Here is a 15,704-nt window from a genome sequence, read left to right on the forward strand (position 1 = left end):
AGTACAGTCTTGAACACAGAGCCTTGGCTCACTCTAAACAGCAAGCTGTAAAGGGCCCAAAAATGAATAGTATTAAACAATTCAAACAGGAAAACCAACAATCTAATCTTAATAAACAAGAAAGACTTACAAACATATGTAATACAAGGCAATGTTATAAATTTTCTGTTTACAAAACTTTGAATTTTTCGAAAAAATCTAAGGATTTTCTTACCCCAGGAGTAGATTTCCTTAGCAGTATTTTGATCTGAGCGTCACTGATGAGTCTTATGTAGACGAAACGGCGTTTGGCGTATAAAATTATAATCCTGGTACTTTTGATAACTAATTAATGTAATATAGATATTTACACTGCTTAATACTAGACTCACACATTTAGTTGTATTTTAATATGCTAGTTCTCAAGGTTTGAGTCAGCAGGAGACATGTCACCCAACCAAACTATGTTATGCTGACTACATTGCAAACCAGTCCTTGCTCTAACTCCTGAGCTTAGCAGTGAAGCAAATGCCTTTTTTTTCAGTCTACCTGTTTTCTAGACCTCGGTTTTGAACCCATGACCTCTTGCACTGCATGTTAACACCAGACAAGACCACAAATGCCGTATCACATGTTTATGCAAATTGAATATAAAACCAAACATTTATTTTTGAATAATTTATTTTTCATGGCATGTCGTTGACAAGTTTTAATAATTTAATGCAGAGACTAGGTCCAACAAACATCATAAGACAAACTTAATCATAAACATGATTACTATCTCCTAATCATGATTATCTTCTTAACATTAATCTTATACTAAATAATCCTATTGATAATAAATTCATTAACATATTTGATATTTATGGCAAAATCTGGTATGGACCAATGAAAAAATGTGTATGTGTCTTGTAGCCTACATTGTACTTCATTATTCAAGAAGTCAATATCTTTTTGACGATTCGGAAGCCAAGAATGATCAAACTCTCCATATTAATTCTTTTAGATAAAATAATTCGACCATACTTTAGACTTCATAGAATATATTCTATTTTTAGATGTTTCCACAATTTCTTTTTGTTTTTAGAAGAATAACCCGAAAACATTCAAAACATGCGCATCAATAAATATGGCATACCTTAATGTTATGCATTATAAATGCACAATAATTTTCACGTATAAATTATCTACCTTTGAGGATTTTTTATTTTTACTTTTAATTGTAGGAATATATTTTTTCTAATTTTTATGTATTTTTTGGCTAACCCCTATAGTGAGTATATTTTCCCTACTTGTAAAATAACTTTTTCACAAAATTAATCCTAAAGGGCCTTCTTACTAACTGAATACTAATAATTCATTCAAAGTAAAGACTAGAAATAATTCTTTACATATCGATATGACATTCGAAATTTTTCAAACTAAGAAAGACCTTATAATCTCTAGTAAACATATTCTGAACTGAGACAGCCAGCTCCCACTTAAAAAAGACTGAATTATAAATTTGTGTCATGTTTAGTTAATTCAATAATAAGAATTCAGTACAAATCAGACAACAGTATTATTCAATGGTTTTTCTAGTATTCAGTCATCGCTTTTTAGTTATGATTCAAAATGAGCACTTTCAGAGTTTTCAAAATTTGTTTATCGAGCATTAGTTTAAATCAAAATGCAGGTTTCCTTCATTTATTTTTCTATTTAATGTATTTCCTTTCCTGTATAGAAGAAATTGAGTTGATCGGTTATTTTTATCAATAAATAATAAAACCTGTAAGAGATTCGTCCTACATTCTGACCTCAATTCAAATATGGTAAATTCTGAAATTTTTGCAATGAATCTTTAATTGCATATATATCATGTATATTAACATTTTCAATTTCTGATAGCATTTTTTGTATGCACCAATTCCTGATAAAGTAATAATTAATCTCACATTTTCTCCATTCTTCAACAATATCAAATAATAAATTGTATCACAAAAATTTCAGAATTTACAATGCATAGAATCTTTTATCTTTTTTATTAGTCTTTATCGGTTTTTCTTTTCTGTAGATCTGTGCATACATATTTCAGAAAAATACAATTCCCAATCTATCTTATCTATACATTGCTATATGTACATACAAATATATATATAAAGATAAATAATATGCACATAACTTTTTTTTTAATTTGCTGTATCCTGAGTTATCTCCCATCTTAAAAAATGAATAAGTTCTCTCCCTTTGATAAATCCAATATGGTTTAAAACTTGCAAAAAAAGTTATTGAAATCATAATGTAAACTTTTAATTGCATGTATGCTGAGTATTAAATCTACATAATTCTATCTTAACACTGGAAGACTGATAATCTTACATATACAATTTTTTTTCTGTTTTACTTCAAATGTATATTTAACTACTGATTCAATATTCGGAAGACATAGACCCTAACTTAGGCCTAACCAAAAACATTTCTCAGGGTCTGCAAAACATAAAACTATTTTCATTGGCCTGATTTCATATAATATATCTATTGGCCTGTTGGTGTTAAAAATATTTTTAATAAATGAAATGAAATATACATATTACACAAGACCTGTAACAAACTGATGTAATAAAAAATTATATAAAAAACCAGTGTAAAAATCCTATATAAAATGTGTGTACACAAAAAAGCCTTTCAAACTGATGAAAAAATACAAAATGTCAAAGGTCAAATGAATCTAGGCTCTACAAAATGATAAAAAAATCTTTTGTTCTTAGTTCTTAAGGCTATATGTGTGGTTCCAGTTACCTGACCTAACCTAGTCCCCCCCCTTTTTAAACTAATTAATAATCACAGACTTCTGTAATCTGAATTTTTATCAAAAGTATCAGATATGACTAAAATGCAACAAATTCTCAACAAAATTAACTGAAAACGTAACATATCTGTTATATATTTACAACCAAACACGTGGAAAATGACGAACTTCAAGTTGGGACGTTTATCATACCGTAATCTGACTCGATGTTCACACGATTTTTTTCTGGATTTTCACAATCCAAAATAAAAATGAAAAAAATTTACTATTGCCGACCTACCAACACTATTTATTTAAAAGATATAACTAGAACCACACATATAATATTGTTTGGCCGAAGTTTAAAAATTTTATGGATCCTTGTACAAATTAAAATAAATTTACATTTATATTTATACTTGCAGTCAATTTTCATTGTATAAAACATGCATTAGGAAAAATTTCCTGACCTTTAAAAAAAAAAACAAAGTCTTTAAACTTCTACTGACAAACTTCAATAGTTCAGTTATTGCATAAAAATCTTCTATATATATATTGTACAATAATGTACAGATAAATTATAAACGAACATATGAATATTCATGAGATATGTCCTATGGCACAAAATAACGTTTTTTTTTTCTCTTTGAAAACCTTTGGTATCTTTTTTTTTGGCTTAAATTTTTTTTTTTTAAATGAAATATGTTCCCCACCACTTTCAGACTTCGTATTTATACTATGAACAAAATGTACAAACATGAAATCAAGTGGAATTAATGGCATAAAAATACTTTAAAAGGATGAATTTATTAATTTTGACACATTACTAAAAATATTTGTGACTTGTACTTTTTTCTGGATTAGAAAACCATAGCACTTATATGAGAGGGTATAATTAGCCTTTACCAACAAACATGAGTTGACTCATTTTTGCTGTAGGCATTAAATGAGTCTTAAAAAAATATCATCCTGATTTGTCTTGTGGAATTCTTTACTGATTTTTGGCATTAAATAGGGAAATTTTATTATTTTTACCATTATTCTATTCACAAAAATTTGCCATAAATTTCCTGAGACTGCAGGGTACCCCTAGTCCCCTGTTTTCTAACAATATTTTATTATAACTTCAAAAATTATCTCCCTTTTTTTCAATAACACACTTTGTTCAATTAGTAGTTACAATTTATCAACAATTCTATGGTTTGTTTTTAAAGACAAAACATGTTCCTGAGATCCTGAATTGAAATGTTTCAAACCTGTAGATTTTATAGAGTTTTCTGGCATTGTTTTGACACTAAACTGCTTAGAAACTTTTCGTTCACTGCTTGAACTTCTGAACTTTGGAATTTTAGATTTTTCCTTTGGAGTCTCTTTGTCTTTTTCCTTTATCTCTTTACTTTTGACCTTCTTCGGAAGCTTGCTATCCTTTTCTTTAGAATTATCTGTAGATTTAGTTGATTTACTCCTTGTGAAATTGAAAAACTTTTTTTCCGGTTTTTGAAGTTTACTTTTATTTTCTGTATTCCCTTTAATATCCTGACACTTTTCCTCTTTAGTTTGAGAATTTTCAGATTCCAATTGTTTTTGAACAGGAAGTGATTTGTTTTCTGGTCCCTTATTGGTCAGTTCTGTTTGTGGACACTGAGACACTGTATTTGATTGGCTGATTGTTAAACCTGTCATCTGCTGCTGAAGTGGATCAGCAGGAATCTCATCCAGGAAATCAAAGGCTGCTACTGCTTCTTCTTCTGGTTCCCCATATCGAACAAAAAACTGAGACAGGTCTACAGCTGATCTGGTACCTGTGGATCGGACTGGTCCTTTGTCTGGAAAAAAATTTACATCAATTATATCATTATGTTGCTAAGGCCAAATAAAATAATATGGTTGTTTCGTATTACATCTTTGAAAAAAATAATTTGAGGGACATTCGGACTTTATCAGTGCTTATTGAAAATGCAAAAAAAAAACCTTTAGGGTAGGCTAAAAAATAGCTTAAATTTTTATTTGGCAGAATAAAACTAACAACTTAGTATATTTTTCTATTTATGTGTGTTTCCAAAGAAGAAAACAAATGTATTGTTGAAGATTTAAGTTATTTTGACTTCTGCTGATTTAAAATGAAACTAATAGATGATTGACAAACAGCCACAAAAAATAAATTTAATATTGTAAATCAACTTGTCTAAGCAGATGCGTCTCACATTAACCCCTTTCCAACTGATCTTTCATATTTTTACTTGTTCTGTGCTTCAAAGAATATAGTAGAATTGTTTTACAACTTTTTTAACTCAATGTCTTTTCTATCAAGTAGGAACCATTTTATACAAATCTACCAATATATTCTTACTAACCTCCACCTAGGAGTCGAGAGCACATCACATGATCTACGCCAATGTTATCATCTAAGCTATCCATGCTAGCTCCGCTTAAATGAACCATGGCATCCAACATAGCTGCTCTCACCTAGAACCAAAAAGAAATTTATTTGTACTTAAAAGTAAGTTTAACATTTGCTTTACACATGTCATGTTTTTATTGGTGATTATTTTACACTTACATGTACAGTATATGTCTGCAAACAAAACCTCCAAGGAAATCTTGAGTAATAAAAATCACACTGTATTGCTTCTGAATCCCTATCATTAGGAAAGCTACCCCTCCCCTCCAAAAAAAATTGATACCCAAATGTATGACGATATGACAAATTTCCTAAGATTCCTAAAGAGAAACTCTTGTTAAGGATGTTACATTGTACATATAGGGGCACCTGTCTATTGTTAAATATTGACCTTTAGATGTCTTTTGCTTGTTTGTGATGTTGGATTATTGTTTCATTGACGTATACAAGACATCTTCTTCATATTTTTTTCTTCATTGCTTCATTGACGTATACAGGACATCATTTAACAATTCTTTTTATTTTTCTCTTCTTTGAATATTATCTTTAAAAAGGATTTGCAAACAAAATTGAATTTTAAATAAAATAGCATATTCACCCTGAAGATAAATGATAATCACCGCAATAAAAGCCACATATTAGTACATGTATAAATAAATATGGTAAAATGTTTGAAGCACACTTGTTTTTTACAAATAATTGTCAAAAAAATCATTATCTTCTTTAGTTTTGTCAAATATGTGGTTTAATTGAATTCATTTGGCTAAGATCCTTTTTTTCTGAGAGTCAATAAAACCACATATTTACCACATCAAAAGGGGCGATATCTTTTTGCGCCAAAAAGTAACTCATTTGCGCCACAACTTAATTGCGCCAATACTTCTTTTGCGCCAGATAATTTTCAAAACTATAGGTATCATTTGCGCCAATGAAATAATCATCTAATTGCGCCAATTTTATTTATTTTTATTTATATATGACAACTAAATGATTGACTTCCATCCTCCTATTTTTGGGCTTGGGTCCGGCAGTTTATCGACTGGCGGAGTTAAAGTCATTTTAATAACGAAATGTATGCTGAATTAAAACGTTCACCCGTATATATATACAGTTAAAACCATATAAAATGTCTCTGTTCATCATTGAATTAAAGGCTGGTTTTTGTAGTTGAGAAAAGACACATATTCCTTTCTGCTTACTTCTCTACTCATTAGTTCTTTACAAATGCCTGACGGAATTTGTGTTCTTCAACAATGATGACCGGTTTTCCTCTATCAGATGGTATATCAGACATCTTGACTCGTGAAAAAATATTCTTTTACTAAACAATTTATTTTTTGGTGAGTTTTCTTAAATTTGATAAGTGTTCAGTGGAAAGGTTAATTATAATACATGTATGATATAGGTAAAACATGTACATGTATGATATAGGTAAAAAATATTTATAGGTAAATCTGGCGCAATTTCATTTCATTTATTGGCGCAATTAATACCATCAAAATAAAAGACAGTGGCGCAATTAATACCTTTTCAAAACTGCAATTGGCGCAAATTGATTCTGCCCATCAAAAGACAATAATTGTATGTCATCATTCATAATCAAAAATGAACATCACCAAAACAATGTTTATAAATAAAAAACTAAACTAAAAACAATGCCAATGGTCATATTTTTAATAACAATTTCAAGTTAATTTCAGTAAACTATAATTTACAATTGACCAAATGAAATTCCAAAAAGTGTTATTATTTGAAAAATTTAATTCATAATTTCAAAATAAAATTTCAAGCTTTTATCAGAGAACAATTTATTAAAAATTAATGAAAAAATCCCCAAAAGTGTATTAAAAATAAAGCTATGCTTAGCTTCAAATTTAATGAACTATATACAGTTAGCTTTTAATAAAAAAATAAGAAAAAGTAAAATGAAGAAAGCTTACCCTAATTGTACCGATTCAAATATTAATCTTAATATGATTAAATTGTAGATGACATTTGTGAAATCCCTTCTTAGCAACAGGAACTGACTAAATACAGGTCTGAGTCATCTGACTGACATGCAATTTCACTTTTTAACTTTTTGAAATATACATTTATAAACACACATGTAACTAACTCCTTGGAGTGTGAATAAATTAGTATTGAAATTATTTTCAATTTTCTATTTATGTCTAAGGATAAAATTGTGGTAAAAATTGCATAAATGCATTACATGTATATATATGCTAAGTGTTTTCCAATGTTGAGAGATGAAATTTTCATCTGTATTTGTATTCTGAATTCAAATCAATTGTCAAGTTTTGTAACCTTTAAAAGAACAATATTTGTTTGTGTTAAAGTTATCTTATGATAAATTGATATATGAAAATTATATTATCAATTGGCTTAAGGCTGCAATTGTGCAACACCTGCATTTAACATGCATTTAAGTGTATACTAACAAATAAAAACACCAAAAGTCCCTCCCTTTTAACATTTCAGATTTAAAATCGGACTCGCAAAATATTGTTATAACATAATCCTGTAATCTTTCAAGAATTGGGAAGTACCAGGTTTTTTATTTGTAATATTTTAGACATTAGAAATATAAGCCTGTAATCTTTCAAGAAGTCCAAGTTTTTTTACTTAAGATATTTCAGACATGTGAATTACATGTATAAAATGAGCAAATTGTAACATGTATAGGAGAATTATCAACCATTCTGCTATTAGAGGGCCTAACATTTTCCATGGATGATTTTTTACTTGATATATTTTAGAAATGAAAAGTAAAAAAATGTGCAGCTTTTGTAGGATATTTATCTACAAAATCAAATAACATTGTGCTAAAGACGAAGTTTTAATTTTTTCATGGACGTTTTTTCAAGATATTTCAGACATCTGAAATTTAAATTTCACATTTGTATGAGATTAATCATGGTTACTTTTTGCTACAAAAGGGACATTACATTTTTCCTGAGTGTTTTTTTTTTATTGAGATATTTTAGATATGTGAAAAATGAAATGTGCAGATTTTATAACTTACGGTACAAGAATTACCTATGAAATCAATAACATTTGTCTAAAAATGGGGCATTATATCTTTCATGTTTAACAGTTGATATATTTTGAGATATTAAGACATGTGAAATGTAAACATGGTAAAAGGTGCAGATTTTGTAACTAGTGTATGGGAATTACAAGTACATGTATTTACGAAACCAAATAACATTAAGCTATTAATGGGGCATCACCTTTTTCGAAGATTTCCTGGTACACCAGGATGTTTAATGTAACACACTTGTATAGACATAATAAAGTAATTTGTTTCTTGAAGACTCTCAAACCGCAAATTAGACACATCCATTAAGTTTTAATATATATAAACATGATAAATAAAAAAAAAAGATGGTTAAACGTGGATGAGAATTTTACATAACATATCATCAAAATTGGTATCAATGAAAATTTTGTTGCTGCAATTTATTATACATGTATAATCACAATTTGTATTCTGTTGGTGTTATGTGGTGTATGTTTTAGTGATGAAATGAATTTTAGAAATAAATTTAAATTATTTACAGTAAATACAGAAATTCTTTGTGGTGTTTTTGGTTCCACAAAAATAAAAATAATTTTTAGCATTTATAAGTTTGATAGCTTTATATCATCAAAAATGTAACCAAATTGGGTCAGAGAAAACAGGTTGATTAAACATACACTTACATTAGTGTGGATTAATTTATTTTCAAGGGTTTCAATCTGCGTGGATTATGGAAAACTTGCATGTTTGTGCATATTTAGTTTTGTAGTTTAGCACACGTCTGCATTCAATTTCCTATTAAAAATTTGTTATTCGTTGAACATTTAATTTCATTGTTCATCTCTACCCATAAAATCCATGAAAATTGGTATACACCAAATAATAATGGACCCACAGGATGTTATGATGATAAATAAATGTGTTTGCATTTTTGGTATTTAGCTGAATTTTGTTTCCAAATGACCTTAGATCTGCTTTGAATAACATTCTGACGTCAAAGACCAATCACTTTTTATTGTGACATCAGATTTTTTAAATTGTGATGTCAAAGGTTACGTAATGGCAGACAAATCTGCATACAAGTGTAAATTCGTCTTTTAATTGATATATTTACCTGTGGATCAGACATTTTGTTATCTTCAGTTCTCTCCCTTGATCTATAAATAGAACCAATCCTTTCCTCTGTTCCATTTGCCTTGCTCTCATGATTGATTTTAGAAAGATGTCCATCACTATGGTGTCTTACATGACCTTCACCTCTTAGCTTTTTCAGTGCTTTCTGTTTACTGTAACTGTCGCATGGCTGAGGACCATTTTTACCTCTCTGAATTGGAGATTTACTTTGAGGTGGAGTTACTGTTCTTGATTCTTCATATTTGTGAATTTCTTCCTCCTCTTTGATTGGAGCTTGGAATTGACGAACATCTATTTTTTCATCAGCAAAGTTTCCGTAAAATTCAAATTCATCATTACAGGAAGTATCATCTGCATATTCATTAATCCACTCGGCACAAGCACCTGTATCAGAAAATGGAGAAGCACCCATAATGAGCTCACCTCCGCATGGTGTCAAATAAAATTCATCATCCTCAACCCATTGATAACCGTCACCATGGAAATCAGAGTTAGGTGATATAAACATGTGGGAATGGTCTTCGTTAGATTCAGCATCAGAATCACAGCTATCCACACCGGTCAAGCTCTGCTGTAAGGCATTTACGGTTTTCGAAAGACTTTGAAGTTGTCGAGAAATTTCATCAAATTCTTCAGTATTTTTAGCTTTTGTACATTGTCTACAATTTGAAGGATCTTTGCAGTTAACACACTGTGGTTCATCAATTAAAATTTGGTCAGATTCACCTTCATTACTTCCCGAAAATAAACTACGATTTGATCCTACCATACAGAGACTGTAGTAATCACTTCTAAACTTGGAAGGCTTTTCTCCCATTGGACTAGATTCTTTACTGGATTGTCTACCCTTATCTTCTCCTCTCTCTTCATTAGACGAAAAAGTAACCTCATTTTCATGGTAATTTGAAGAGAAAGAATCTTCAGGGAAATCACATTGGTTTTTGAATGGAGCTGGTTGGTTGAACTTTGACTGAAAATAGATTGATACAATGATAATCACCATGTTTAATTTTCATTAAAATTTTGTCAACTTTTACCTGTTGACAAAATTTATACATTTTAAGAAATTTGAACCACACAATTTGCAGGAATAATTTCTTTGGATACATAGCAGTTTGACAAACAATAATTCTAATCATTGAGAAGCTTGATTTCTCTTAGGTAGTAGTAGTGTGTAATTTAAACGTTCTACTGATTTTTAAAGAGTTAACTTCCTTAGGTGTTCTGTATCCACTATAAGTTTTTTATGTTGTTTCTTTTTTCCCTGTTTATTTTTAGGGTGGTGGTTGTTGTTATTCCATTTATGTTAATGAATTAAAGAAGTCTTTGATCAAAACTATAGAATTTTCCCAAGGTCAATAAATATTTAATTGTTCAAAAATGTAAGGGAAGTCTGTCAACATGTTCAATCGAAGAAAATGGTTTATTTTACATTTATCAAATAATTAATTTTGTATTCAAAATAAGGCCCCAAAAATGCTTGTTGTTCCCCATAAGAATGTACCAGCTAGTTTTGTGGTGTTCTTTTTTTAAACCTACCTCAAAAGACTGTGCCAGGTAGTTTTGTCTTTGTTTCTTTGCCAGAAGTTGATCAAAGCTGTAGTTCTGGAGATCGTCGTCTGACTCACTGTCAACTGAATGGGCAAGCTGTAAAACAAATATTGTTCTTTGGTAACAATGTACAATGTCTACAATTTTTAACATTCTGAACTTGAGGTAATTTAAATCATGTTTTGATTAAGTTGTAGATTTTATTTTGCCAAACATCGGAATTGCTTGATGTACAGTCCTATAACAATTGAGAGAAGTTAAAGAAAATAGATTTATTTAATATGTAAATCAAAGCATTCATTCTCTTTATTTGAACTTTGGTGGATAGTTGTCTCATTGACAATCCTATACCACATAGAATCATATTCAAAACAGTGTAGCTGTGGCCATTGATTGACACATTAAAATCATCCATTGACTGGGACAGATTATGTGACATTTGTCTATAACGACCACTGCTCACTATGTCCTTTCTAAAGACACTTAAACTGTGGGGTCACCAAAGGTTCTCAACACCTAAATAAAGTAATTCGAAAAACTAATCAGGAATAATACGATATTTGATTTATATCAATAATATAAATCAAAACATAAAGGTTACGCCTGAATATTTTTTCGAATTATTTTATTATTAAAGGCGTTAAGAACCTTTGGTGACCCCACAGTTTAAATTCTATAATAAGTAAGTAGTGATCAGTGGTCGTTACAGACACATGTTCACCTTATCTGTCCCAGTCAATGAATGAATTTAATGCGTCAATCAATGGCCACAGCTACACTGTTTTGAATATGATTCTATCCTTATTTTATAACCACTCTACCAGATCAATTGTATTGTTAATGTACTGCAGCTGTTTAAACAAAGGGGAAGCATGATATCCCTTTTTGAAGTCAGGAAAAGAGAAACTTATGGACAAGGTAGTTGACGGTCAAGATTGTTTGAAAAATTGCTGCAAAAGATGCTGCTACCATATGAATTTTTTCCGAAGGTATTGCTTTTCCTTTGAAAATCACCCCTCCAAAAAAATTAATAGGGTTGACGTTTTAGCCACAAAAAAATTAGAGTCGGTCAGTTGACTGGAAACATATATTTTTTTGGCCTAACCAAGATTTAATCAACATACCTGTTTTAGAATATGCTCCTTGACAATATCTTGCACTCTATCATTGACGTTAATCTCATTAATCAATGATTGACGACAACTTCTACGCAATGTTGGCGCTAGCTTCATGTTTGCTAATATCTCTGTTTTTGTATTAAGACCTGATAGAGACACTGATCTCTCTAATGCTTTTCCAGAACTGATATTGCCAATGTCTTTAAAATTGTCAACAGACTGCCTCTTTGATATTTCAGCAAGATCAGAATCAGACAAAAATCTACACAATCCCAAAGTGGATGACCAGTAATGCTTAGTTTTGGAAGTTTCAAAAAGCTGTAGATTTGATATTTGGTCTTTTTTCAAAATTTGCTTTCTAACAGGAAAATCTAATAATTTTTCATTAGAAGCTCCCGACATTTCTCCATAGTCTTCTTTTTCTTCTGGAATGTCCGAAAGAAAGTTCTCTTCACTGTCATTTAACATGTGATATATAGAATTTCTGTCTGATGTCATGTGGCTTCTGGAAGTTGATGTCACATGATCAGAACTCAAAGTCACATGATCAAGTTTTGAGACATAATGATCTTGTTCCTTTAAATTTGTTCTATCCTCAATTTGTCGCTTATTTTGTGAATATTTATTATCCTTGTCCAAGAGATCTGCGGTATCATTTTGATGCAAAGAATCGGTCACTTGATGAGAGTTGTTTCCCCATGACGATGACCTATTTTTAGATTCAGTCTGGTCAATTTCAGTAACATTAAGTTGAACATCATCACCAAGAGATCTGCGGTTTAAAGTTTTTTCATTGTGCCCTAATTTACTATCAACGGAAAATGATTTACGGAGAGGAAATCTTTTACAAGTATCATTTTGTTTTTGACATTCAGCTTCAAACATTTGTTTCATAGCTTTAACTCTTCCTAATGAATTATACCCTCCATTTTTATCTTGCATGTTTGGTGAGGAACGTTTTGGAGAATTTGAATTCACAACAGATGTGTCCAATGGAGAAGTCCCACAATTAACAAATTTGTGACTAGAATCCGTAACATGCATGACAGTCATATCGTTTCTAACCTGAAAATCGTTTCGGAATATAGCATCTCTTTTTAATGAAGAATCACTAAATTTTTCTAACATTTCTGGTTGAATATCACTAGACATAGTTGAATATCCATCATCTTTACTTCCCGATCTTTCCACTTTTTCATTTTTCACGCTTTCGAAACTTGAATCAGAGGACATGTATTTATGAGTCTGATTAACAGTTTGTTCAGCGATAACACTGACTGAATGAATAGCATCAACATTATCAAACACCCCAGTTTTGAATTCATGAGGTCTCAATAAGCTCAGTTCTTGGTGAGTTGAGAGCGTTTTGTTACGTAATCCAGGGGATTGTATACCCATTATAATTCCAGGCGAGCGGCGGCCAGCTATTGGAGGTTTTTTAGGAATAGGAGGTGGAGGTCCTCTTTTCCTATTTAGAGAGTTAACATTTGAATTATCAATATTTTTTACAACAATCACCTCTCTATAAATATCCTTGTCCCTAGCCTCAGTTTGAGAACAGAATGATTTTTCACTCACGGTAGGTGTTAGTTCCTGTGACGATTTCAACTGGGTCTTTTCCGACAAGGAACCAGACATACTTCCACTTTCACTACTTCCTGATTTATTGCGAGCTTTGTACAGTTTTAACTGGTACTGTCTTGCAAATTGTGGGGACCAGTTTTCATCACTTTCACTACTACTCAAGCTTGAAGAACTATATCCATGTTTTATGTTATTTTTGTCTTTGGAATTCAACACAAGTGACGAAGGTCGATTTGGTTGTTTTGTTTTATTAGAATGTGGTAATGAACTTCTACGTCTATGTGATCGTGGACTTTTTATTTTATTCTTTTGTTCACTATATTCCGTATCCTTAACAATATCTGGTTTGCCACGTAAACTAGAAAATATTGATTTCTCCTTCTTTTTTCTAGCTTTTTCCTTTTTCTTTTCTTCAGCTTGCATAAATTGTGGAGTTTCAAAAAAAGCAAATTTTTCTGCAGTAAAGTCTGCATCTAATAATGTATCTGTATCGTCATCATCATCTAAAATTTCGTTAATTGAAATCGTTGATCCGTTACTACATCCTGAGATTGGACGATTAATATCACTATCTTCATCACTATAATCATAAAAATACTGGCCGTTTGGAAATGATGGTACTCTAGCTGGCTGATTATTTGTGGGAGTTACTTCCCTTACTTTTGTATTTATATCAGACTGAGTACTAGTTTGATTGAGTTTTGATACAGATGATCCCTGAGTTTTTATAGATGGTACAGTTTTAGGCACTCTTGAGTTGGAACTTCCATGAGTTAATTGTCCTGAGTTTTTTCTGCCTGAGTCGTGTTCTGTCTTTTTCTGAGGAAGTCGACTTTGTGATCCCGTGGATTGAGGTAGTAATGATTGAGATTTACTTGTCTTTTTAGTTGGTATACTTGACGAACTTGAAGACTTTTGTAATTTTGAATTCAATTTACTCGATGATTTACTCAATTCAGTCCTTGTAGGTTTGGAACCAGTTTTAGACTGGTTTACATTTGTAACAGTTTTATTGATATGATCTGGTTGAGACAGGCTTCTTCGTTTAACACTTGAATCTGATTGGTTTATTTGTACAGTAGTTTCTATCTGATTGGCTGATACATTTGAAGAACTCTGAGAAATTTTACCAGGAGGAATAATTTTACTTTTCCCTAATGATGCATTCGTTGAATTAGATCTATAAGTCCTGATTTTACTTCCTGTATTTAACGATGAGGTGGAAGAGCTTCGTTGTTTGGCTTTTTCACTTGCACGCTCTACAACACTAACATGCTTCATTTTCGGACTAGAATTTGTTGCAGGAAATTCTGTTTCTATTTTTGTCCTACACTTTCCATTGTCACAATTAGTTCCACAGTTTGGTGAATTACATTTGTTATTGGTCAGAGTATTACAGTCTTCAAATGCCTGAAAAAGTAGAAAAAAACAAATTAGATAAAAACAACTCTTATCAATGTAAAAAAGAAACCAAACTTAAAGTTAGCTGTATGATGTAAATGGACTGTGCAATACTTTCATGAGAGGTCAAGGTCATTGAACAACACAGTTTTGGAAGTATGATGTAAATTTTCTATTTTTTTCATTTTATTTTTCTTTCTTCCATTAATATTTGGTGACCTCAATCTCAGTCATATCTGTGATTTAATTCAAAATTTTCATCTCTCTTTAATGGCTTTGGCTGTTCTGTATGCCACTCTTTATATACTTTACTTTTGAAACTTTTTCTCTTGAGCATACCTGAGGAAGATTATTCTATGTGTCATGTGGTTTAACTAGCAAAAGGCTGATATATTCCTGTGTTCAATAAATCTTTTCCTTCCATTTACATAATGTAAAATGAATGGACTTACAGAACAAATAATAACACAGACCAGCATTTTATATCATATATATAAAAAAAAAAAAAAAGATGTGGTATTATGTGTTACTTTGAGCTGAGATAGCAACCTCAATCACCCACAAAAATAATCTTAAAAGCCAACTAACTTCTGTAAATTCAGAAATTATTGTGAGGTTTTTATAAATGCAAATAATGTGACTGGGTGAGTATCACAATAATAAAAACTCGGATTCTGATATCTAATACATATATCTGGTCCAGATTTCCCTGAAATTGCATTAGTTAATCTTGAATTATTGTTTATA

General features: G+C 30.8%; 1 protein-coding gene across 10 annotated transcripts in view; it reads right to left on the bottom strand.

Annotated features, from left to right (window-relative positions):
- Positions 1 to 642: 642 nt before the first annotated feature.
- The window catches only part of LOC143058785 (uncharacterized), a 163,793-nt gene continuing 148,731 nt past the window's right edge, over positions 643 to 15,704 (bottom strand). For all 10 annotated transcript variants that reach the window (XM_076232228.1, XM_076232227.1, XM_076232229.1 and 7 more), the window contains 5 exons: positions 11,979 to 14,966; positions 10,843 to 10,950; positions 9,284 to 10,273; positions 5,101 to 5,212; positions 643 to 4,572 (listed from right to left, as the gene is read on the bottom strand). In XM_076232228.1, coding sequence (XP_076088343.1) covers positions 3,923 to 4,572; positions 5,101 to 5,212; positions 9,284 to 10,273; positions 10,843 to 10,950; positions 11,979 to 14,966 — 4,848 coding nt within the window. In that variant the 3' untranslated portion in view covers positions 643 to 3,922. The remainder of the gene's footprint in view (positions 4,573 to 5,100; positions 5,213 to 9,283; positions 10,274 to 10,842; positions 10,951 to 11,978; positions 14,967 to 15,704) is intronic.

Source organism: Mytilus galloprovincialis, chromosome 14 (assembly GCF_965363235.1).
Source record: "Mytilus galloprovincialis chromosome 14, xbMytGall1.hap1.1, whole genome shotgun sequence".
NCBI lineage: Eukaryota > Metazoa > Mollusca > Bivalvia > Mytilida > Mytilidae > Mytilus > Mytilus galloprovincialis.